At 34.2% G+C, this 26,692-nt stretch overlaps 2 protein-coding genes and 1 non-coding gene across 4 annotated transcripts; 1 reads left to right on the forward strand and 2 right to left on the reverse strand.

Moving 5' to 3' along the window:
- The first annotated feature begins 3,237 nt into the window (after nt 1-3,237).
- Nucleotides 3,238-6,629, forward strand: LOC111985056 (violaxanthin de-epoxidase, chloroplastic). The gene is made up of 2 exons (XM_024016684.2): nt 3,238-3,690; nt 4,915-6,629. Exons 1-2 carry the CDS (start codon nt 3,346-3,348, stop codon nt 6,223-6,225), a joined length of 1,656 nt encoding a protein of 551 aa, XP_023872452.2. The 5' UTR covers nt 3,238-3,345; the 3' UTR covers nt 6,226-6,629.
- Nucleotides 6,630-7,627: 998 nt separating this feature from the next.
- TRNAG-GCC (transfer RNA glycine (anticodon GCC)) lies at nt 7,628-7,698 on the reverse strand. Its single transcript has one exon. It is a non-coding gene; the product is annotated as a tRNA-Gly (tRNA).
- An 8,608-nt stretch (nt 7,699-16,306) lies between these two features.
- LOC111985114 (tRNA(His) guanylyltransferase 1) lies at nt 16,307-26,254 on the reverse strand. Of its 2 annotated transcripts, none has more exons than XM_024016767.2 (13): nt 25,988-26,254; nt 24,632-24,763; nt 24,461-24,505; nt 23,825-23,994; nt 23,369-23,454; nt 22,735-22,842; nt 20,399-20,655; nt 19,853-19,984; nt 19,728-19,772; nt 19,307-19,476; nt 19,023-19,111; nt 17,631-17,738; nt 16,307-16,551 (listed from the first exon to the last, which is right to left on the reverse strand). In XM_024016767.2, the coding sequence occupies exons 1-13, from the start codon at nt 26,089-26,091 to the stop codon at nt 16,396-16,398; spliced, it is 1,602 nt and encodes a 533-aa protein (XP_023872535.2). In that variant the 5' UTR covers nt 26,092-26,254; the 3' UTR covers nt 16,307-16,395. The 2 variants fall into 2 exon arrangements, with proteins under 2 accessions (XP_023872535.2, XP_023872536.2); XM_024016768.2 differs by having other exon boundaries at nt 16,307-16,539; nt 25,988-26,252.
- Nucleotides 26,255-26,692: the final 438 nt, after the last annotated feature.

Consider the following 26,692-nt stretch of genomic DNA (forward strand, 5'->3'; position numbering starts at 1 on the left):
TGTGTGGTCAATGATGGATGGCAAGCTCAAGATAACTTTTTTTAAAAATAAAAATTTATCAAAGCTTTCTTTGTGAACTGTTTGGTTTCCTAGAAAGTTGAGGTAGAACAAAGAGAAAATGAAACTTATGAATCTTGATTCTTAATCGTTTTTGTCGTGGTTTTTCAAGAATGAAAAAGCTTGTTTCAAAAGAGTGATTACCTGTGTTTTTGTGTGTGTGTGTGTTTGGCTCTGTGTGTTGAAACCGGTGCTAGAGGTTGAGGGAGAAAGAGAGGAAAGGGAATAGAAAAAATGAAATAGTAAAAAAAGAATATTTAAATAAAATGGAAAAAAAAATAGAATTTTGGAATGTTGGGTGTGTTATAAAATGATATGGTATAATTGGTAAAGTAGCTTTTGGGATGGTAAAATAAGATGGAATCACATTTCCGGTTGGAGATGCTCTTAGTGTCATATATGTTTATGTTAAAATAAGTGTTAGATAAGTTTTTGTTAAGTCACATCACCTATATGATGTCAGGTGTCATTAGAGCAGTGATAAAAGTAAGACTTGGGGAGGATACAATATATTTTAAACCTATAATATCCGTTTTATTATTACTGATCTTTATCATTGACTCAATACATAAATTATTTTCTTTTTAGAGTTAGTGGAATTCGAACTTAGGTTTTTTATAATTATTCAGCGACAATATATTTGTATTAGTTCAACTAATTAACACCCAATAAAATTTGGTCATTTTTTAATTATATATTTTTTGGGAACAATGTTAAAGACTAAAATAAAACAAAAGTCAAAAACAACAATGCAATGTGATAAGTTGTAATTAATGAAGCTTCACCTCAGTAATATCTTGCATTTATTGAACATAAGTCACAACAAAAATAGTTTTTTTTACTATTTAGATTATTTTTACTACTATTCATAAGTCTTATTTTTTTTTTTATATACTATTCATAGTCCTATTGTACTATTTCAACCCAAAAAAAAAATTCAGTTTCAACTGTACTCTATATATTTGAGGCCAAATTGGCCATTTACCACTTTTTGCGGAAATTATTAGCAACATACCACTATTTACAAAATAAGTAGCAATATATCACTTTTTTGAAACTCGAGTTCATGAAACTCGAGTTTGCTATGTAAATCAAGTTTTAAACACTCGAGTTTCACAAAAAAAAAAACTTGTGCTAACGTGAATTTTTTTTTTTGAAAAAATGCCACATGGAACTCGAGCTTGGTAAACTCAAGTTCCATGCAACACAATACTTGAGCTTACCAAACTTGAGTTCTTTGTAAATACAACACTCGAGCATAATGCTCTTTTTTTTTTTTCCTTCTATGATACTCGAGCTTACCACGCTTGAGTTCCTTGTAATATGGAACTCGAGTTTGCTATGCTCGAGTTCCTTATAATTTTTTTTTTTTTATAATCAACAAATAAACATAAACATAAATATAAGTAATTTTTTTTCATTTGAATGCACAAACATATGTTTTTATTTATTTAAATAGAAGCATTATAAAATATAGAAATTTTAATTTCAAAATATTAATTTTTAGGCCACTCATACCCCTTGTTCATTCATTTTTAACACACTCATCAATTTCTAACTTCTTGGAAGCATCATGGTCAAATTGGCTAAAATATTGGGGATTACAATGAGAAATTAGAACATGTAAAAGGAAAATCTTACTCCATTTTTAGCCATGAGCACACTGAAAGAAGTTTAAGCTACATATTATTACTTTATCAATCTTGTTCCAAATTACTATATGGTCAATTATTGATAAGTATTATAAAAAGAGTGGACCACTTGGATATAAAGAAGAACTTACATCTTACCATGTCTGGATATATAAGTTCTTGACTTGCAGTGTTTCTAAAAGGAATGTGAAAGCTTTTTTCAGTATATCTATAAATAGAGGTTGGATCTTATAATTCAGCACACCTTTTCACGGTTTTTGATTTCCCTCTTTCCAACTCTGCTTATTTTATCTCTCTCTCTCTCTCTCTCTCTCTTATATTAAAGACGTGGAGGCTCCAGCCTTAGGAATTTCTTTTTTGTAAGCAAGATATTTTAGGTTTCAAAGAGAATTGAATAAATTTCTTTTAACCCTAAAATATTTCTTCACTAAGAAGAGCACATCTGTGCAAGAGGTAGTTTTTCTTTTCCTTTTTCTGTGATCTTTTCTATTGGATTTGCTTGATGGTGCATGATTAGATTTGGGATTTATTTTTATTTATTTTTTATTTTTTATATTTCAATTTCTGATGTTATTGCTATGAGTTGCTTAAACTTAGTTAAAATATGTCTTTAAATAATTCTCTTGTTGTTATGAATTTTCTTTTGAGTTTCAAAAATCTGCTCATTAATGAATCTTTTTTTTTTTTTTTAAACTAAAAACAAATCTGTATTTTCATTAAATACAGATCTGAATTTTTTACACCTCAAAACAGATATGTATTTAAAAATTAATATGTTGAAATTAAAATTTCTATATTTTACAATGCTTCTATTTAAATAAATAAAAACATATGTTTGTGCATTCATATGAAAAAAATTACTTATTTTTATGTTTATGTTTATTTGTGGATTATCAAAAAAAAAAAAAAAATATATATATATATATATATAAGGAAAAAATAAATAAAAACATATGTTTGTGCATTCATATGAAAAAAATTACTTATTTTTATGTTTATGTTTATTTGTGGATTATCAAAAAAAAAAAAAAAATATATATATATATATATATAAGGAAATCAAGCTTAGCAAACCCGAGTTCCATATTACAAGGAACTCGGGCTTGGTAAGCTCTAGTACCATAGAAGAAAAGAAAAAAAAGAGCATTACAATTAAGTTGTATTTACAAAGAACTCGAGCTTGGTAAGCTCGAGTATTGTGTTGCATGGAACTCAAGTTTTCCAAGCAACTCGAGTTCTGTGTGGATTGTGGCATTTTTTCAATAAAATAATCCATGTCAGCACAAGTTTTTTTAATGAAATTCAAGTGTTTAAAACTTGATTTACACAACAAATTTGAGTTTCATGAACTTAAGTTTCAAAAAAATGATATATTGCTACTTATTTTGTAAACAATTCTTAATAATTTTATCGAAAAGTGGTAAATGTCCAATTTGGCCAAATGCTTGAACTTTCACTATTTGATAAAGTCAAAATCTCAAAAAGGTTACCTGATTTGGAGGCACACCGACGACGATTCGTTTTTCTTACCTTATTATTATATTATTATTATTTTGTTTTTCCAGAGATTTCTTTTCTTTCCATATCTTCTTCTCTCAGCTTGGAGTTAAGAGTAGTCTGAAACAGCATAAAGCAGATGGCGGTGGAAGCAGCAGCTACTCTACTTCTACTGCCTCTGCTTTCATCAAAACCCAAACCCGGTTCTTATCTTCCTCTACGATTACGAACCAACCGGTGCGCCACCTCTCGAACCGGTTTACTACCTCCGTTTCATAATAAAACCGCTCACTCTCCGTTTAAAATTTTGCCGTTGGCGTTGAGGAGAGCGGTTTCTAAAGAAGAAGAAGCAAAAGAGACAGAGAGTAGTAGTAGTAGTAGTACTGCGGTGACAGAGCCGCCGGTGAGAATAGTGGCACTCGTGGGTGAGGGATCCCTCAGCCCTCTCAAAAATGCTCCCTGGCTTGACGTCATGCTCCACACTGTATGTATTCACTTTTAAATTTAATACAAGCCAATATGTATGCACTATACACTAACATATATATATATATATATAATTTGATAGTTGATGATAGGTATCTAAAATTGGAGGAGGTACAGTGTATGCCATGCGTCCGGTGCATATATCTTCTTCTCACGTTGAGGAGTACGCCACATGTGTGATGTTTACTCTTACCTGGGAGGGAGGAAACATACACCGGATACATGTTGTATTTTCTCCTAAAATTGAGTAACAAAATTCTTGACATAACATTTAGATATATATATATATATATATATATAAGTTAGTGTGATTCTATTTGTGGTGAAATTGTTATAATGAATGTTAGTGCGAGAAAAGATGGTCTTATTTATTTATGTATTTTTAATTTTTGTTCTCTGATAATTATGGTTCTTCAATATACTTGACAATGGGAATGGATATTTAAAGTGAGTCAGTGGATGGAAGGTTATTATTATGGTACTTCAATAGTTTTGTATTTTTATTATTTTTGAAGGTTTTATTATTGTTATTTTAATTTTTTAAATGTTATTTTTGTTAACAACTAGTAGGGGAGGGATTGAACAGAAGTTCTCTTTTATGGAAGAATCGGACAGTGTTACTAATCCACAAGGCTTAGCAAAAAATATGTTGTAGTTAATTGGGGAGAATGTTTTTTGATTATGGGAAAGGCATCAAGAGCAATAGTATTATGTGCTTTGGAGATTGATAGAACAGTTAAGGAGGAAATGATGTGCATGTGGCCTTCACTAGCTGAGAGAACTCCCACTTGAAGTTCATAGAAACTATATGTGCTCAGAAACAAGAATCAGGGGGGGCCATAGTGATTCTTTACTACTCGTGCATCTAGATTCCCAACGCCTCATTTAATGGCGGAAAAGAATACATGTGACCTACTTTGACTAATTTGTTGAAAATCCATAGCTAACCCTCGAAAATTTATGATTCAGACTTGGTTGTTGTTGTTGTCTTTTGTACCAAACATTTGTTGGATGTTGCCATTATGTAGATGCTATCTCAGGCATAAAGTCTTCAAATTTCCCAGTAAATCACTCCCCCCAATCCCCACTTTTCTTTAGACATGTTGTATGGTTTTCTTTGGTTTTGTTTTGCTTTGTTTTTTGTTTTTTTTTTTTGTTTTTTTGACAGGCACAATTGTTTAGGAAGAGTTTGACAATTTTCTGGCCCTCTCTTTATAAACAGGCAAAGCGGCTGAAATGGGTCGATGAGGGGTATGAAATGCTTGTTTTTACTGACAATGTTTGTCAAGCCGATGATGAAAGTGCTACGGGTCTCCAGCGGGAATTAAGCCGTGCAGATATTTTGATTATTGTTGCTGTTACAAATCAAGAATCTGTTATGTGGATTCAGACCAATAGTAAATCTGTCCAAAATGTAATCTGCTTTGACTCCTCCCCAAATGTATCAAACAAATTAGGAGGATCTTATGTTCACACTGAAAGAAAAGGAAACATATTTGACAAAATAGTTGGATTCTCTGAGTCAAAGAAAATAAATGATTCAGAAGAAGTAGTCCGGACTGTCTCAGAGGCATGGGACCGGCATAATTCTGATGATATAAGGTTCTGTTTGCTGGTTATAATCAATGCTTATATAAGGCCAGTCCCTATTCTACAGAATCTGAGATCAAAGGGATTTTCTACACTGAACTGTATGATAAAGAACTGTGGGCCTCAGATACTAAACTGCCTATTGGATCCTAATTGTAGGAAAGCTCTTCAGTGCTTGAACCAGTGCAGTCCGGTGGACCAGGTGTGTAATTATCGGTGTATTGCTTCGTATGAAAGTCCGAATCTAGAAGCATTTTCTTTGTGCGTGTTGCAGAAGCACAATTGTCTTGAGCTAGATGCAAAGATCCCTGAAAAGCCATGTGTGGCTCCAATGGTGAAATTTCAAGGGAAGGACTTGTGTCATGAAACAGCCGAAGATCTTTTTGTTGGTTGGTTGGGGAGTTTGAATTGGAGTTGGCGTGTTGTGGCAGGTCAGAACCCAGCTTATGATCAATTTCCATGCCAGTACCAGCTGTTCTATAGGGGAAAAGCAAAAGGGTCATTTTGGTATGAGCCAGTTTTTCAAGTAAAAACCTTAGAGGGAAAGATGGTTTGGAGGAGGCGAAGGTATCGGGTTAAGAGAGGCAAAATACCTGGGACGTTCTACTTCAGTGTCTTAGATAATGGGGTAGTTTCAAATGAGTTTTGGACTATTGTGGATGTATCTGATGATCTTGGCTGGGCGTTGTTTCATTATAGCGGGGCTGCTCGTGTTGCAGGACAATCATATACTGGGGCAGTGCTTGCTAGTCCAGATGGAGCATACCCAAATGATAGGGAAAGGGGGAAGTTAGCTTTTGCTTTGGAGAAGTGTGGAATTAAAGAGTGGGAGCTATACACAGTCGATAATTGTTCTTGTATAGATCCTCCATTGGGAATTCCAGAGGGTTCAAGTTTGCATTCTGTAATCAAAATTAAAGATAAAATATGGGCGCCTGTGTAGGAATTGTATGTAGAATTGTGAGTAGCTTGGCCTACCAACTTCTGTAAACATGAGCTTGAGTTGTCAAAAATCTGGCATGGTTGATTAGTAATGGTTAGATGCATCAAATTCTCTTGCATATCGATCTGATCAAAGATTTGAGGCCAGGCTCTTTGCCTCACCACTGTTCACTCCCCTAGCTTTAATGTATTTATCTTTTTTATAAAGTTTCTTTGTTATTTTTTCCCCTCAGATAGAGATGTATGATGAGAATTATTTGTATGAATTCAAGATCAACTCAGTGAATATAGCACATCTGTATATGGGAAGAGAGATTTTTATGGCCATTGTAATATTCTGTTACTCAATGAAAATCTTGCATGGAGGAGCAATATTATAGTCTCTCCTGCAATTTCAGTGATCAATTTAAATCTAAAAAATTGGCTTGTCCTTTGCTTAGGGACTCAAAATTCAGAAATGAAGCTTGGATATATAAAGCTTAGCTAATTGCACTCCGATAATATCTAAAATTTTAAAATGTGGTAAGATTGATTTGCGTATGTTAGGGCCATGGATTCTGTCTCAGGTGTGTGCAGTTAGCATAATTGTGTATGCAATTAGCACTGAACATTCAATTTTTTGGTACCTATGGCGATGGATTCTGTCTCAGGTGCTCTCTTTCTTGTTACTTTTGTTTAATTTCCTCCAGTATATTTTGTTGGTATGTTTTCGAAGTTATTGCTATTTATTATATATGTATAATTGAGAATCATTGGTATGATTTAAAGATTGACTCAGTGAAGATATCAACTCTGCTGCTAAATGAAAACGTACATTTGAGAAGCCTTAAAAGTGATCCTCCAATGTTCGCAAAGTGGACTCCTACTTTCTATTTGTTTTGACATAAAATGTTTTCCTAGAAAGCAAAAAGTAAATCATGGTAACTGCTCCAGAAGCTTGAATCTAGTAGATCCAGGACCATTCTATGAGAGTCTTCGATAATGGGGCTGTTTAATGAGCTTTGTGCAATTGTTGAAGCCCTAACGGTTTGTTTCTTCACTACAGTGGAGCTGCTCAAGTTCTGTGGCCGTCATACTGGAGTGATTGTTGCTTGTCATTAGTCCTTGTCCAAGTGAGTTGCAGAGCAGTATTGCTCATGTTAGGATTTGGAATTTTAGAGGAACTCATAACTTATAAATGAAGTTTGCATATGTATAATTCATCCAAATAAAGCAAGTTGGCACAAGTAACTATAAAACTAAGTTCTTTTTTTGGCTTGAAGCTGGAACATTAAGTTGCCTTGCGAATATAATACAAAATCACCAAAATGGAAAGAATTTGTCAATTGTTAATTTATAACTGAGACTCTCAGTTTTGTTTGTTTAGATAGATGCCACTAACCAAAAAGGTCTATGCAAAATAATGCACCAGCCGGGAATCGAACCCGGGTCTGTACCGTGGCAGGGTACTATTCTACCACTAGACCACTGGTGCTCGAATGGCTGAAGTCCCACTAATTTCTATTATCAAGATATTTGTCACAATGGAAAGCCTTTCACTTTCTCAGTCTCACACCACAGTAGGCCTGCAAACAAGCCTAACTAAAACATTCCCTCCCTCCCCAAGAAAATCAGATTAGGATCTATTTGAAAACTGCTTATTTTGCTGAAATTGAAATTTTTTTGCTGAAAATACTGTAAATAAAAGTAAAAGTTAGTTGAACTGTACAGTGGGACTCATGAATAATACTAAAAATAAGTTGAATAGTAAAATAAGTTGGTAAAATTAATCATGCTAAACAAGCACTAGGTTTGTTCATTTATTTTATTTTAAACACTAGCCGAACTCTAACTCATTATCAAACAATTCATTTTTTTGTTGAACAAGCTCGAGCTTGTTCATGAGCTACTTGATTACCTATTCTTTACCCATATATAGTGAATTCATGGTTAAAATTTCTTACCCCTTCACAAATCTATGAATTTTATTACAAATGAAATGTTTATATTATCAATAAACTATAAATATGAATTTGATATTATATGAACCTAATTACAAACTTACACTATCTATTATCAAGTTTATATAAGTATATTTTTGGAAAAATATACATATAAAAATATAATAATATGCCTAAATCAAGCATGCATATTTGCGAGTTTGTTCACAAACACTTTATTATGTTTGAACTTGGCTCTTTAAAAAGTCAAGCCTAAATTGTGTTTGAGTTTGACTTGTTTGCTAAACAAACGAACATGAACAAGTTTTTTCCCTAAGCAAGATTTAGTTGTTCATAAACAATTTGGTTTATTTATAGTCTTATACCAACATCATCCCTAAATGAACAATTGGAATTTATCATTTTTTTGTCCCTAAATTCACAAATTTATTTGGTACCAAAGATTATGGGGAGCAAAAGTTGATGGCAACAAGCATGAGCTATAATGCTACCAATAACAATAACAATAATAAGCATTCACATCAATTTGTGTATAAAAAATGTGTAGAATTTACACAGTTTTGTCTAAAAATGACCCACATAAGTCTGTGTATAATTGTGTAAATTTACCAATTTACTACAGTAACCGTGTAAATTTACGCTGACAACTAGCATGAGTTATAATGCTACCAATGACAATAATAATAATAAGCATTCACATTAGTCCGTGTATAAAAAATGTGTAAAATTTACACAGTTTTGTCTAAAAATGACCCATATAAGTCCGTGTATAATTATGTAAATTTACCAATTTGCTATAGTAACCGTATAAATTTACACTAACAACTAACATGAGCTATAATGCTACAAATAACGATAACAATAATAAGCATTCACATCAGTATGTGTATAATAGAAAAATGTATAGAATTTACACAGTTTTGCCTAAAAATGACTCACATCAGTCCGTGTATAATTATATAAATTTACCAATTTGCTACAGTAACCTTCTAAATTTACACTGATACTATTCATTTTTATTTAGTTGTTTATTCTTTTTTTACGTATCTCAAGAAACAATTAAAAAGAAAAAGAAAAATTGATATTTTAATAAATGTAGTGTAAAATAGATAATCTAATGTGGAGTGTTTTGAAAAGTGAGTATGTAAATAGAAAAAATAGATTTTTAAGCTAAAATATATAGGAATTTTTGCATAAACTAATGCAAATGCTAATAACACATTCCATTTCAATACTATGACAAATTGTTTGATTTATGCTCATGATAGGGCAACTCATGAAGATATTATGAAAAAAGATGTTTAACGATTGTTTTTTTTCATTAATTTTGAATGTCGTAACATTTTTTATATTTTACATGTGGGTTCAAGTTAGTTGAATTAGTAAATTTTTTTCATTGTCAAATTAGAAACCTAGGTTAGAATTTCGTTAGTGAGATTCTGGGCTTGAAACAATGGAAGCATGTAGGAGATGTATGGTTTGGTATTGGTTTTATGTAGCTTGCATGGTGAGATTGAGAGACATAGATGATTTTGCCGAAAATCGAGGAAGGGAAATCTCTCTCTCTCTCTCTCTCTCTGTGTTTAGCAAACGGGAGAATTCTTAAATATACATAAACATGTGGGATACTCACATGGGTAGATTTGCTTATTGCAATGGCTACAAACAAAATACTATAATGCAACTTGGAAAAATTTAAAGCCAATTGTTTATTCATCAAAATATTTGTTATTATTTGACATTTTACTTGATACAAAGAAAGGGAAAAAATTATATTATTATGAGTATTATATTAAATTTTTGAAAACATGCTCACAACATTTCCGTTACCTATTTTCTTTTCTTAACCCAATTATTTCAAATAAACATAAAATATATATATTTTCTTTCTCATTTTTCTTCTCCCACGTGTGTATATATATATGATTTCATAATATTTTGCCACAAGTTTTTAAGGTTTCATAATTTTACACATCATTATTCTATTATATTTCTTTAACTAATTTCAAATTTTATTTTATATTTAATCCATTAATTCAAGAGAAATGATATGTCTACAACATTTTTACAACAAATCCTAAGTGGCAGGTTGTTACTGGTTGTTATTGTTGGGGCAAAAAAGTAATTTTAGTGTTAGTTTTAAATTTGAACCAATAACAACTAACCACTTATGATTTGTTGTAAAAATGTTGTAAAATTGTTGTAGACGTAGCATCTTTCTTAATTAAAATCTTATCAAATAATTTTTCATTAAATATTTTCATATAAAAACAAAATCATAATTAATGTCTATTAATAATTACTGTGGGGGAAAAAGGGCCCGGCCCAATGTAATGGGCCGAAGGCCCATAGGAGGGCTATTTTGCGTCCGAGAAGAGGAAGATGAAAAAGGCAGGGCCCGGCTGGAAGGGGGACCCTCAAGATGAAGAATTATCACAGTCCGAAGAGGACATCTCCTGTCCGAAGAGGTTGTAATCCTCTGACACGATATCATAGATCAATTGAATGTGTGAAAGGCCAGAATGACCTTCCAAGGACTCCACCTGATCAAGATAAGCTCTGAGCATGCTATGAAACGATAAGGATGGAGAAATATCTAAGGGAAAAGCTGCTGTCACCGTATTTAATGCACTGCAACAACTTTTCTGGCTGCATTTACGTGGAGAAGACCCCTGAACAGTGCATCCTAACCTACCGCCACTCACACAGAGCTAAAAGAAGATGCTTGACGTGACATGTACTTCAGCAAACTCATGGATGAGGAACACGTGGACGATGGAGATGAGGACAAGAGTGACTATATAAAGAAAGGAAGCTCCTAACAAAAGGGAGACCCCGGTTGTAACCCTAAAATTTTGGTTCATCAGAAAAACAAATAGTGTAGCTCTTCGGATTATCAAAATTTATGTGAAATTAATGTCAGCTTGTGTTTGAAAGCTGTGATCCGTTGTTATCAATCCCATACTTGATCTAGCTCTTTCACCCATACTCTACAAATTAATTGTCTTTGGGCTTGGGCTACAAATACCAACCCTACAATTGGCGCCGTCTGTGGGGAGAGCTCGAGTGTAAGGGAAAGTAGTAGCAGTTGATCATGGCTGAACAGGGGCAACAACCGGCGGAATCTGGGGCATCCCAGCATATTGATCATTTTCTCAATTTGGAGCACAGGCAAGACCGTGAAGGCAATGTGCATACTACACATACTGAACGAACTCAGCCTCGTGGCGAAAGTCACGTTTCTCATGCAGAGAAAAACAGTATGCAAATAGAGATTGAAAGGTTAAAAAGGGAGCTGCGCCATGAGAAAAGAAAACGTGCTGCCTCGCATCATGATGATGACTCGGATGACGGACAGGACATCACCTATGAGCAGCGGTCTCGAACTCCAATCAGCGAAACTTTTTCATATGAGGATGAGCACCCTCGTAAGAAGCAACCTCGAGGACCACCACATGGAGGGGTGGGCAATGATGCCATGAGTAAGGCCTTGAATCAGATCTCCAGGTCACCTTTCACGCGTAGGATCGAAGGGGTAGAGCTTCCTCGGCGTTTCAACCAGCCAACTTTTACTATTTATAACGGCAAAACCGACCCTGTGGAGCATGTCAGCCATTTTAACCAAAGAATGGCTGTCTATTCTAGGGACGAAGCTCTGATGTGCAAGGTATTCCCCTCTAGTTTTGGTCCCGTGGACATGAGGTGGTTTGATAACCTGAAGGCTGACTCCATCGATTCTTATCAAGAACTCACTCAAGCTTTTGGTTCACGTTTTGTCACATGCCGAAGGGTGGCCAGGCCCTTGTCTTCTCTACTATCTTTACGCATGCGTGAGGGCGAGTCACTTAAGGCGTACTCGGATAGATATTGAGAGATGTTTAATGATATGGAGGGCAACTTTGACGCGATGGCCTTAGAGACGTTCAAGCTAGGCCTCCGCACTAATCATGGTTTAAGAACATCCTTGTCCGGCAAGCCTGTTACTAGCATGCGCCAGCTTATGGACCGTATTGAGAAGTACAAAAGGGTGGAAGAGGATCAGCAGCAAGGGAAGGGTAAGGATAAAGTTACCCCCCAAGATAGGAAGGACTTTAGGTCAGATCGTTATAACAACAATAAGCCGAGGAGAGATTTCGCTAGGCACTCAGGCTTAGCAAATGCTCAAGCAGTTAATACAGTGTTCAAAGAGCCCGTTCATCAAGTCCTGGAAAAGATCAAGAACGAGTCATTCTTTAGATGACCGAGTAAAATGGTGGGGAATTCGGAGAGACGCAATCATAATCTCTATTGCTAGTACCACCAAGACCATGGGCATGCTACTGAAGACTGCAGGAGTTTATGGGATCATTTGGACCAACTGGTCCGTGAGGGCAAGTTGAGACATCTTCTGCATCACTTCAGTGGCCGAGGAGGTCAACTGAATTCTGAATCCGAAAAGAGGGATTCTACAAAACCCCCATTAGGTATTATTAATGTCATTTTTGCAGCGCCAGGGAGAACCGGATCCCGGCCGACAAAGGTAATGTCGGTGGCTCGGCTGCCAGTAGAAGATACTGACCGAAATCCGAGGAGCCCTAGACAGACTGAGCCGCCAGTTTTAGGCTTTTCGGACGAAGATAAAGTTGGGACCATTCAGCCTCACGATGACGCCTTGGTAGTCACACTTCGGATCGGTGGATACGATGTGAAGAGGGTGATGGTGGACCAGGGTAGCGCGGTGGAGATCATGTATCCTGACCTCTTCAAGGGGCTGAATCTCACGCTTGGTGACTTGACTCCATAGTGTTCTCCCTTGGTCAGCTTCGAGGGAAGGACAGTTAATCCGAAAGGACAGATACGGCTGCCTGTTTAGACCGGCTTGGAAATAGTTGAGGTGGACTTCATTGTGGTAGATGTCTATTCCCCTTATACGGCGATTGTAGCCAGGCCTTGGTTATATACGCTAGGGGCTGTTTCCTCCACTCTGCATCAGAAAGTCAAATATCCTTCCGAAGGGCGCGTTTGTGAGATCCGCGGAGATTAGTCCTCGGCTAGGCAATGTCTGGTGGCTGCCATACGACACGAGCCCGTGGGTGAATCCTCGGCTAGGACGGAGGAAGACCTATAGCAATTAAAGGGACGGTTGTCACCCGTCGAGGGACATGATGAAGGTGTAAAATGCGAAGACTTAATACGGGTTTTGGTTGGGACCAACCCTGAAAGATACTTTCAAGTCGGATCTCAGATACCTCAGTCAGAGAGAGAAGAGCTAGTTGAGTTCCTTAAAAGAAATATTGATATATCCGCATGGAGTACTTATGAAGCTCCAGGAGTGGACCCGGAGTTCATTTGCCATCATTTGAAGGTTAACCCTCTGAGTATACCAAAGAAGCAACCTTCTCGGCAACCATCCAGAGAGCATGCTGAGGCAGTCAAGGAGGATGTGCAAAAGCTCAAGCAGGCTGGGGCTATTAAACAAGTTTTTTACCCCCGAATGGTTGGCAAATACTGTAGTGGTAAAAAAGAAAAGTGGAAAGTGGCGAGTTTGTGTGGACTTCAAAGACTTGAACAGGCTTGTCCTAAGGACCCTTTCCCTATGCTGAAGATTGATTAATTAGTAGATGCTACTATCGGCCATCCTCAGATGAGTTTCTTAGATGCTTTCCAAGGATATCATCAGATACCGCTAGCCCCTGATGATCAGGAGAAAACCGCCTTTATTACCCCCATTGGTAATTATCACTATAAAGTGATGCCGTTTGGTTTGAAAAATGCAAGTTCTACCTACTAGCGGATGATGACCAAGATGTTTGAATCACAACTAGGTAAAAGCATTGAGGTCTATATAGATGATATGGTGGTTAAAAGCAAAGTTATTTCTGAGCATTTGAAGGATCTTGATGATGTTTTTGAAACTCTGAGGAGACCCTGGTTGTAACCCTAAGATTTTGGTTCATCAGAAAAACAAATAGTGTAGCTCTTCGGATTATCAAAATTTACGTGCAAATTAATGTCAGCTTGTGTTTGAAAGCTGTGATCCGTTGTTATTAATCCCATACTTGATTTAGCTCTTTCACGCATACTCTACAAATTAATTGTCTTTAGGCTTGGGCTACAAATGCCGACCCTACAATTACCATAATAATTAAATACATTCAGTCAAAATAAATAAATATAGGAAAATAATAATATATATATATATATAATTTTTTTATCTCTCTCTCTCTCTCTCTCTCTCTCTCTCTCTCTCTCTCTCTCTCTCTCTCTCTCTCTCTCTCTCTCTCTCTCTCTCTCTCTCTCTCTCTGTTTAGCAAACGGGAGAATTCTTAAATATACATAAACATGTGGGATACTCACATGGATAGATTTGCTTATTGCAACGGCTACAAACAAAATACTATAATGCAACTTGGAAAAATTTAAAGCCAATTGTCTATTCATCAAAATATTTGTTATTATTTGACATTTTACTTGATACAAAGAAAGGGAAAAAATTATATTATTATGAGTATTATATTAAATTTTTGAAAACATGCTCACAACATTTCCGTTACCTATTTTCTTTTCTTAACCCAATTATTTCAAATAAACATAAAATATATATATTTTCTTTCTCATTTTTCTTCTCCCACACACACACACACATATATATATATATATGATTTCATAATATTTTGCCACAAGTTTTTAAGGTTTCATAATTTTACACATCATTATTCTATTATATTTCTTTAACTAATTTCAAATTTTATTATATATTTAATCCATTAATTAAAAAGAAATAATATGTCTACAACATTTTTACAACAAATCCTAAGTGGCAGGTTGTTACTGGTTGTTATTGTTGGGGCAAAAAAGTAATTTTAGTGTTAGTTTCAAATTTGAACCAATAACAACTAACCACTTATGATTTGTTGTAAAAATGTTGTAAAATTGTTGTAGACGTAGCATCTTTCTTAATTAAAATCTTATCAAATAATTTTTCATTAAATATTTTCATATAAAAACAAAATCATAATTAATGTCTATTAATAATTACCATAATAATTAAATTTACATTCAGTCAAAATGAATAAATATAGGAAAATAAATTATTTTTTTTTAATTTTTTACATTCAGTCAAAAAGAATAAATATAGGAAAAAAAAAATATTGTTAAACTTTCTGGTACATTGCATGGGATGCCGACTAGTAATACTTTTAATTGAAAGCTCAATTAAAAGTTCAAATGGATTCTAATTGCACTATAATTTTATTGTAAGGGTCTGTTTGAAATTTGTTTATTTTGCTGAAACTGAAAACTTTTTGCTGAAAATACTATAAATAGAGGTAAATGTTAATTGAAATAATATAGTGAGGTCAATGAATAGTACCATAAAGTGTAGTGAGGCCCATAAATAGTAGCAAAAATAAACTAAATAGTAAAATAAGTTGGTAAAAAATAAGCCAACCAAACAAACACTAAACTATCCATCTAATTTAAAACTGGTGATAATAACCAACACAAGATGTACACATTGCCCAATAAAAAAAAACTTTACACAATATAGGAAAAAGGCAAGAAAATAATTTTTTATTTTTTAATATATCAATTGCACTGATCAACAATTTTATGATCTCCAACACTAAAAAGATATCCAAAATTTCTGTCAAATACATCCAGGGACTGTCACCTCTTTAGATTTACAAGTGATCATAAATCACTAATCTCACACCACTGTAACGCTGGAGTATAACATAGTTTCTCTTTAGCAATAATTTCTATTTCTGACTTCCAAGAACTGTGAAAGACAGGTTGCCGGCAACTTCATATGCATAGAGAATATAAAAATAATGGCAATGGAAGCTTTTGCGAAGATTCATGTTGGTAAGATCATTTCTGACCAATGCTTCAAAATATTGGTAAGTTCTCATCAAGGATGCTTGGGTGTGCTTCCCAAAAATTGGGTTTGATTATATCGCAATGTTCTACAATTACTTTCTTGTGAGAATTTTGGACACATCCTTTGCTCTCATGTGTCATATTTTTGTCTTCCTGCACACAAAACTATAATCTGAGCTTGATAAGATTATCAAAGGGAAAACGACTAAGAATTGGGGTGTTGTAAACTAAAACCATTAAGATTGAAGTAGGCCTAACCAAACTATGTCTCTAATTTCTCACAAACTTCATATGCATAGAGAATATAAAAATAATGGCAATGGAAGCTTTTGCGAAGATTCATGTTGGTAAGATCATTTCTGACCAATGCTTCAAAATATTGGTAAGTTCTCATCAAGGATGCTTGGGTGTGCTTCCCAAAAATTGGGTTTGATTATATCGCAATGTTCTACAATTACTTTCTTGTGAGAATTTTGGACACATCCTTTGCTCTCATGTGTCATATTTTTGTCTTCCTGCACACAAAACTATAATCTGAGCTTGATAAGATTATCAAAGGGAAAACGACTAAGAATTGGGGTGTTGTAAACTAAAACCATTAAGATTGAAGTAGGCCTAACCAAACTATGTCTCTAATTTCTCACTTTCCTAGTTTAAGCTCAATAAACTTGTAGACAATTTCAACCTATATGCAAAATGTTGTCATAATGATCAAGAACTCACTGCCTAGCTCATCTAGTAGACATATACGTTTGACACTAAGACAAACTAGAGTTGTCTTCAAATTCATTAGGGATTGTCCTTAATCTGGACACACAGCAGATGCGCTCAACTATGAACATCATCTAGTGGTAAATTTCAAAGGACAATTTTATTGAAGGGCCTTTGGTAGAACTCAAAAAGTTCATATAAGACAATTTTTTTTTTTTTAGATAGATTCTTATAAGACAATTATTGTCCCTATTTTGTCATTTTCCAATAAAATCAAAACAAAATATGCATGGGGTGTAGGTTGCTCCAAAGCAACAAGACAGCAATCCACCTAAATAATGCGCTGCAGAAGAGTACTGTAAACTTGTGGATAAAATGGAATACAAGATGAACAGGAAATACCATTGATTAAATACTTAGATTAAATGCCAATGCATGCTGCACACATAAAGAAATGCCAATGCATGCTGCACACATAAAGTGAAATAATCTAGTTATATCAATTTGTTATAACTCAAGATCAAGCGAATAGACCTTCAAAATTTTAACTCAGTCCTAGAAAAGCATCACCTTTAGGGCATAATGATTGTCTGGGTGATTGGGCATCTAAACCAACTCGCATCCACTTCTTTTGATAATTAAAATAATACAATGAGGGGAGGGGGAATTTGAACCTTTTTCTCCTAGTAAAGGAGAGCAGGCTATGTTATTGAGCTACAAGGCTCTTGGCAACTCACATCTACATTTCGATCATGTGTACCAAGATGTCATAGCCCACACCTCTTCACTGACTATAACACAAGTTAAAGACAATCTGGGAGGTGTTGCATTAACTGTATCTAGTACATAAAAATTGTACTACGGAAAATTTACCTCTAAAAAGGAGAGAGAATACCTTTAGCCAGAAAGCTAAGGAACCTTGGCGGAACATGATTTCTAATTCATTGTAGTCAATACCAAATTCCTTGGTTAGTAATTCATTTTTTTCCTTTGCTTGAGTACCCTGGAAAATTAAAAATCGAGCAGCAAGATTAATGGCAGACATTCATGAGGATACCTCCTCTCACAATAACATGGATTTCAAAATGACAAAGACTACAATCTGTATGTTACATTGTCACAAACTGGATAAATCAAGTAGTATGTGCATATTTAGAAAGACATAAGGGATTTTTTTTTTGGAGAGAAGGGGGGTGGGGGGAGAACAGACGCAGCACAGACTTTAAAACCAACATCAATGCTGTTTTGGCAGAACTATTAAAACTTTCTTATAAGTAAATCTTTTTTTTTTCTTGATGAAACTATAAGTACATCTTTTTAGTAATTCATTAAAAATGAGATAACATATTCTTATTAAAAGGATGACAGGGAACCATCCAAGTACTTGAGAAGTTAACAGGGAGGCACTCCTATGACCTAACACACAGCAGGAAAAAAAAATCATTAAAATCAAATAAATATAAGGATTAAAAGAGTAGAAATCTACAGCAAATAAAGAACCCTAAAATAGAGAGATGATTAAAAGACGTAGAATCTGTTGTCGTACAAGCAAGTAACATGTATGAGCAAGGGAAAAATGCTTCTTCAGTCTTGAGCTAATTAGAACATTAGTTTAATTTAGTAATAGTGAAGCTTAAACTACAAGACACTAAAAGTTGGATACACACCTTGAAACGTAGGACATACAAGGTGTGTATCCACCTCTTACACACAAGTTTCTATTAGAATCAGGCTTATTTTTGGCTGGATTATTAGAATCGGACTTTAGAATAGAAATTCTCTAGAATATTGACTTTTTAACATCCTGCAAAAGAAGGTTTAACCTCAGCAAGCCCAAGGATCTATCCAACTCTGAGCACCGAAACAACAACCAGTAATGTAAGTGGTACTTGGGTGATTGGGGAACTATATTACCAACACCATCAACTCTCAAATGGGCTTGAAGTGAAGACCATATGTCAAGTCTCTCTCCCTTCATTCAGAGGTAAGCCTGAGAGAGGAGATGCTTCAGACTTGAGCTTTAAGGCTAACAAGTCAATATGCCTAGACCTGATTTGATAGTGTACTGTGTACATTCCATCTAAAAAGGGCAACATCACAATTTTACTTATGGAGCATAAAAATTTCATTAGAACAGGAATATACATCTTAAGAAAAGAAAGAAAATTAAGAAAAAAGACAACGGAAGCAGAAGAACAAATTTGAAGTACAGTACAATAAAGCATAAAATGGAATCTAATTAAAGTGAAGGAACAAATTTTAGAGAAGGGTGAATAGATTGTAGCACCTTCAGATAATGTTGAGCTTCACTTTTGCTTTTTCCTTTCTTCTTAACAAGCATCCAGAAGCAAGTATTATACTGATTATTGATGTGACCTGAAATATGTCCATTACATTTCTATCCATGTCCAGAGAAAGAACAAATTTATGTATTCTGTGCAAAAGTCATTGATTTGGTTTCACAGGTTTAGAAAATCGATTTCCACAATGAAAAAGGTTCTAAATAATCCAAAAATTCAAGGTGTTTCTGTTATTGTTATTATTATTTGTAGAAATCCATTTAATACTTACAATCAACTTGTCTCCACGCCAGATAGTCCAAAAGAATCTTAGATGACGGATAGCATACAACACGTCCATCAAAAGAAGGAGGGTACTTCAATTCTTTCTGTGGAAAGAATTCTTTCCATTTCATTACGTACATGGAAGAAAAGAATGATACAGTGACAGAAACTATTTCACTGCAAAATGATAACGGGTGTGATTTCAATTCTGAGTTCTGGAAAACTAATGCCCCTTTCTCTGTGTCTCTGTGTGTGTGTGTGTGTTTTTTTTTTTTTTATTTTTTTTTTTTTTTTTTTTTGGGGGTGGGGGGTGGTGTGTGTTGTGAGCGAGTACTCTTTCCTGTCCACCCATCCCAAGATATTGGATGTCCCATAAATGGTATACGAGAACAACATTCTAGGAACTAGAAGAAAGATGAGAGAAAAACCTTGCTCTCCGTTGATAGAATTGAGAATCCTTCTTCAAAACAAAGCTGAATAACAACAATAATGTGATTACAAACAGGTACAAATATTAGTTCAGTCAATTAAATATATGAAAAAAATGGCAAACCTGTACTCATCACTGACTCCATATGTGAATATTATATCTTGAATTTCTTCTAACACAGCCACTGCACACGAATTCATAAGGTTCAGAGCTTGTTTGTCGTTTGGCTTCTCAAATTCATGAACTTCAGAAAATCTACCAAAAACATTACACTATCTTAGCAGGATAAGCAAGCAACAAAATTTCATTCATCACAAATTGGGAAACAATTGGGTCTAACAAAGTCCCATATAATTTTCACTTAAGCCAAAACTACCTTCATCAAAAGAATTCATTGATAAAAAGAATGTTTCTCACAATATAGGATTTTGAATAACCCACATTTTCACTTTTATTCTATCCTAAGAGTTGTAATAATGGATGCGCACTTTTGCCTATGCCATAAATTGTAGAAGCTGGAGAAGTAGTTAGTGTATGGTCATATGCCTAATTATCTTCATTTCCTCACCAAAACAGTTAGGCATCAATGATCAGGACCATCCTATATTTTTGAAGTGAAGCCAATCATAGAAAGAACAAGTAATGCTGCCATGTATATGATATATTCACCTGTGAAAATGGCAACCGTCAATTCTAATTACAATCCAAGTAGATGGCATCAATTTGTTCTCAAATTGGAAGGACCGAACAAACTCTGGTTTTATTTTTTCCACATCCTCCGTAAAGCCGCCCACCTCCTTCAGCAGACTTAAATGCTCATTCCAAAAGTTTTTCCCAGCTATATTCTCTGAATGAACTATTCTTGCCTTTCTCCTGAGTCTTTTAACAGGAGTGCCATTCTCATTGTACTTCACATTTTCTTCCACCTAAACAATGCAAGATAGAGATCTAAGCTTAAAATGTTAGAAATCATATTCAATGCAATGCAAAGGAGAGCAACAAGAAATAAACACTATGTATTTATATAAAAATTGAAAATCTACTTTTTCTACTTCCAACAGAAGCTTGTACCATAAAAGTAACATGAACTTAATGAAAACCAAATAAATCTCTACTACCATGGTTAATAGTTAAGTGCACTTATAAATGGTTGCTAGTAGGCTCAGACCAATTAGGGCACAACTTTTCAAAGATCTTTTCATATATCTTGTTTTGTTATTTCAAGTTCTAATGTTCATCAATTAAGAATAACAAACTTGTAGAGCCAACCCCTGATAGTTCAAATACGACAAGATAATATGATATCCTTACATAAGAACCCAGTACACCAAAATATTTCCTCCTTTAAGCATGCAAACAAACTTTAAATTCTTTGGCAGTGTAAAAAAGAGGAAACTTTAATATCACAGGTAAAATGACAATTTATATGATCTAATGGCTTAAACAATCAAATCAAATGGCACCTTTTTTCCTTTTTTAAGACACAAAGCATAAATATATTTCAATAAATCCAGTAACTCACACTATTTCTGCGTATAAAATAAAATAAAATAAAATAATCCTATAACTGAGGTGAACATGCATCAGAGGAAAAGATTCTACATATTTAAAATCCCAAATAGGGAATAATTCAAGTCTAACTACCAACATTCCACCATATAGACGTTAAAGAATAAAGGAGTGATGGATCAAGTAGCAGTAACTTCAGCATTTCTTAGGTGTTGGGATTTTACAAGAAGTTGCAAGTTTTGAATCTTAGCCCAAAGAAACAAGATTATTACAACTTTGGTTCCCCTAACATAGACAGTGAGATTCCCAAGTACCAACTATAGTACTTTTGGGTGAAGAGTGTCCTTGTTTACACAAATAAGTACCTCTATTTGTGTAATTTTGCTTGTAGGTGGAAGATTAACTCAAGCCTAAACTAGAGGAAGCTAAAGCTAGATACTTTAATTTTACACATGCACTGTCTATAAAGGCTTTTTTTATTTTTTTTTAATAACCCATTGAACCAGCCAAGCTGTGAATAGCATAACAAGTTTCAAAATTTAAGTGGTGGGTAAACTTTTTAAAAAAACAAGGAATTGGTTCCTAATTTGATGTTTTTGCATTCAAAATTAGAACAAACTAAATCAAGTCCTAGTTTCATGAAATATCATATTTGTTTCCTATCTAAATAAAAATCAAAATAATCTCAAAATGTTTAATAATTTACATTTACAAGAATCCAAAAGTAACATTTAAATTAGATCAATTGGATTTTTTTTTTTTTTTGGCCACTGCAAGGGGGAGGGGGAGTTGATAAATAATGAAATTTCATTGAACCAAAAAAGGGTCACCCAGGTATACAGGATAGATACAATTGGGGACCAAAAATAGTCTAGCACTCAAATTATAAACATCTATCAAATCACATACTGAAAATAATGAGTGACTTCCTACAGCTGAAATACAATCCAATAATGTTCCAAAGAAACAATTTCAGGTTGGTAAGTCCTCTCTAAATGATCAAAACTTCAATTATTTATCTCCTGCCATATGCATCACATAAACAATGCAGGACAGCCTTCCAAATAAGGTGGTTACAACAAACCCAGTAGGTCTAGAACCCATGTATTCTCACATCATACTATTCTTATGGAGGAAGAAGATGCCATTTGAGCTAGATCAAAAGGATAATTTCATTTAATAGAACACAAGATTACCTCTGTTTTGAAAATGCAAGATCCTTGACGGTACATTGCAGGAAGGTTCTTGTAATTGATGTGGAATTTCTGAAAAAGCAACTCATTTTTGTGTTGTTTTTGAGTTCCCTGCAGAGTTTAGGACTCCTGCCATATGCATCACATAAACAATGCAGGACAGCCTTCCAAATAAGGTGGTTACAACAAACCCAGTAGGTCTAGAACCCATGTATTCTCACATCATACTATTCTTATGGAGGAAGAAGATGCCATTTGAGCTAGATCAAAAGGATAATTTCATTTAATAGAACACAAGATTACCTCTGTTTTGAAAATGCAAGATCCTTGACGGTACATTGCAGGAAGGTTCTTGTAATTGATGTGGAATTTCTGAAAAAGCAACTCATTTTTGTGTTGTTTTTGAGTTCCCTGCAGAGTTTAGGGATACAAAATAATTATGAATAAACATGGGGATTTTTAAGAATTGTGTGGAAAAAATATTAATTAATATATAAAATTCTGAAAAAAAAAAATGTTTTAAGTCTGCCACAAAGTACTAGTAGTCAAATACTTGGCATGTTTAGTTCTGGAAATGAAGTTGCAAGAAGTAAAAAGTCAAGAAAATGAACTAATTTGATAAAAATGAAGAGAAGAGTATATCACAACAAAATGCCAAAAATATAAAATAAATAAATAAATGATGACAAAAATTAGAAGGAACGATGGAAGTAAAAGTTAAAGGGAATGCCCCCCAGTGGGCGTTCATTGTTAGAACTTTCTCACTTATCAAAAAGAAAAAAAAGGAAGAAAATTTACAATTTAATTTAGGATAACCATAAAATAGCAAGCCTGGTCCCCACAAATTTAATGCATGTAGAACTCATTTTTTCTTTTGACAAGTATAGGCTCATAAAATGCATATGTATACATACACATAAAGAATAAACATTAACACCTTTAAAAGCTTTTGTGCTTCCCCTTCACTCTCTCCACCTTTAATCAACATCCACAAACAAGTGTCATGCAGATTATTGAGATGACCTGCAAAAAGAATAAAAAGAAAGGTAAATAAATAAGTTAAATTTAATTAGTACAATCTTTTCTTTTTTGGTAAGTTACACTCACACGTGGTGGCTTTTGAACCCACAACCTCACTCTCTACTTAGAACTTGTAAGGGAGGAGGTGAAATTTGACTTGAGCAAGAACTCATTGGCGTACAATCTAACCATTTAGTTAATGAATTTTCTCATTTAAGTCTCAAAATTTTTCCTTCCATTCAGAAACTTATCATATCAAGAAAACCATATTGATAAACCACAAAAACCATATCTATACAAGAAATTTGTCCTAAAATCTAAATATATTTAAAGTTGTTTAAATGGTATTTAACACCAGCTGTTGACTACTTACAATCATTTTGTCTCCATGCAAGATATGCTTGAAGAACTTCTTTTGAAGCACAACATATTACCCGTGAATGAAATGATGGCGGATATTTTAACTCCTTCTCAGGGAAAAATTCTTTCCATTTCATGACATATACAGAAGAGAAGAAGGATACAATGAGGGATAGTAGTTTGCTGCAGAGTCAATTTAGGTAGCAAGTTAAAGTTAAAAAATAAAAATAAATACCAAAAATTAAATAACTCAAGTAGAATCTCATAACTGAAACTTGCAAGTCAAATGACTATTACAAAGTACAAACTAGGATAGAAATCTGGAAGAAAAATTATATCTCCATGTTATGACCATGATGCACCTAGCTGCCTAAGCTATTTCATTTTAGCTGACCACTGGACAGTGCAGAATAAATTCATATTTCTCATGCCTGTTTCAATTCTTATGGTCCATGAATGCAATAATTGTTATGGAATACCAATAACAGTATATCATTATGTCGGGGCCTCTTATGTGTGCAATGAAAGTAACACTATCAAGGAAAAGACCTTTCCAGTACTCACACCCTGAGATGAATAGTCCCCCATGGAAAACAACGCAATAGGATCAAAGACCATAAAAGGTAATATTTAAGCTCAGAATAAAAACCTGGCACGCCTCTGGTAGAACTTGGAAGTCTTCTTGAAGACAAAACTGCAATTCATATCACCAAAAATGCATGAAACTTTGTCTAGGGAAGTTAAAAATGTGTACATATATGAAAATACAAATTAATGCAATGAGAGATAACATAACACTGTGACTAGCAAACTCTATTACCTGTACTCATCACTAAACCCATATGAGAAGACTATGTCCGAATACTCTTCTAAAACCGCAGTTGCACATGCGTTCATCAAATTCAACGCCCTCCCATCATCTGGCTTCTCAAACTCATGAACTTCAGAAAACCTACCACAAAATTAAAAATTACATAACACCATGCACTGTAGCTCAAATAGAAACTCTTCACCTTATGTACAAGCAAGTTCCCATTTGGTAAAGCAGTTTTACACGGCACCTTTTCACTTTTTTCTAGGTACAACTTTTTCCAACAACCTTTTTTTAAAAAGGGAAATGCTAACGAGTGCCCTTAGAGCACTGGTTAATAATCTATTTAAATAAAGTTTTTATAAGAAATGAAAAAAAAGTAATTAATATTTTGACAGTTTTTTTCATTTTTCATAAAAGTGGTATCAAAACTTTCCTAAAATTGATTATTAACCAGTGTCCTAAAGGCACTCGTTAGTATAATCCTTTTAAAAATAGGCACCAAGTTGCAAGGTGAGATCCACAGTTCAAGAACCACTAGATACATGTATAATTTCCAAAAATAAAAATGATAAAAAACTAAAAAATTTATATAAACCAATATTAGCTTAAATGGCACCTTTTCTCCTTGTAAGAGTAAGGTTTAAGTGTAAGGAGCAGGTAGGTCATATGTTCAAGACCTACTCGACCCAGTAGATGCATGTATCAACAACAACACCAACAACAAGAAGTATCTATAATGAATCAATTCATAATAGAGTAACTAAATTTTACGCTGGCAATCAAGCTACCGCAACCCTCCTCTACCCAGGCTTGGGACCTGCTGTGAACAAAATGAATAATTCCAGGGACACTGAATTTCACAACTTACTGACTGTGATTGGTGGATACTTACTGCCAACAAGTGAGATTATATGGACCCAATACTTTTCGTCAAACAATCCCAATCAGACAAGTCAACAAGTTGTGAAATTGGATGTGATGCCTATGTAATTGCCCAACAAAATTCAATGACATAAAATAAAATAAAGAAAGAATAATAAATCTAAGTTCGTTCCTCGCAGCATTAACTCAATGCAATAACATTATCATTGTGTTCATTGCTATGTTACTATTAATCTCCATGTCCACAACATTTTTACAATATTTTCATAATAAATCATATGTGGTTACTTGTTATTGGTTCAAATTTGAAGATAAGACTAAGATTACTTTTTTTACCCGGACAGGATTTGTTGTAAAAATGTCTTAGACAATCATTTCTCATAAATAAAAGTCTAAGGTTAAACGAAAGCCCGTGAAACACGCACAAACATACATACAAAGATTTTGTTGAAGAGTGGTTTTTAACTTTTTATTTGTTACCTTCGAAAATCGCGGCCGTCGATTCGAACAACGATCAAATTAGGCAACATGACCTCGTCTTCGACCTCGAATGACTTCACGTACTCGTACTTGCTGTTTGCCATTATTCCAAACACACACTCACCAAATTTTTTTCTCACAGAACAACTATCGAACACTTGGCGCGCTTAACATCTCAAAAAATAGTACAAGGCTAATGCTACAAAGCGGGGCGCGGCTATCTTCGCAGCCTTTCAAGGGTTAAAGAAGAGTTGAGCTGTGGGCTGCTTGGGTTGGGCCTGGACTCGTCCATTAGAGAGTTTTTTTTTTTTTTTTTTTTTTTTTTTAGAATTTTAATTTTTTTTTTGAAAATATATATATATTTATAAGTTGACTTATTTTAAAACCAATTTAATGAATTTCCGAGTACCAGTCTCGCAACAGTAATGGTGCAAAATGATTGGTCCTTGCCGAGGTTCGCGAGTCAGACTCAACCACTATTTTTGTTTGGAAAATAATTCATTCTTGAAAGTTTACTTGGCGTATAAAAACACTTGTAAATATTTAGATCCTTAATTTCAAATTAACAAATACAAGTTTATACTCAAACAATAAATGTGCAGAATGATAAGTACAAGCAATGCATAAATAAACAAACTAATCTAAATCGTAATTAATCACAACACAACAGTAATTAAAAAGCAAGAGTAAGGGTTAAAATGATGC

The sequence above is a fragment of the Quercus suber genome, unplaced genomic scaffold (assembly GCF_002906115.3).
Source record: "Quercus suber isolate HL8 unplaced genomic scaffold, Cork oak 2.0 scaffold_18, whole genome shotgun sequence".
Taxonomy (NCBI): domain Eukaryota; kingdom Viridiplantae; phylum Streptophyta; class Magnoliopsida; order Fagales; family Fagaceae; genus Quercus; species Quercus suber.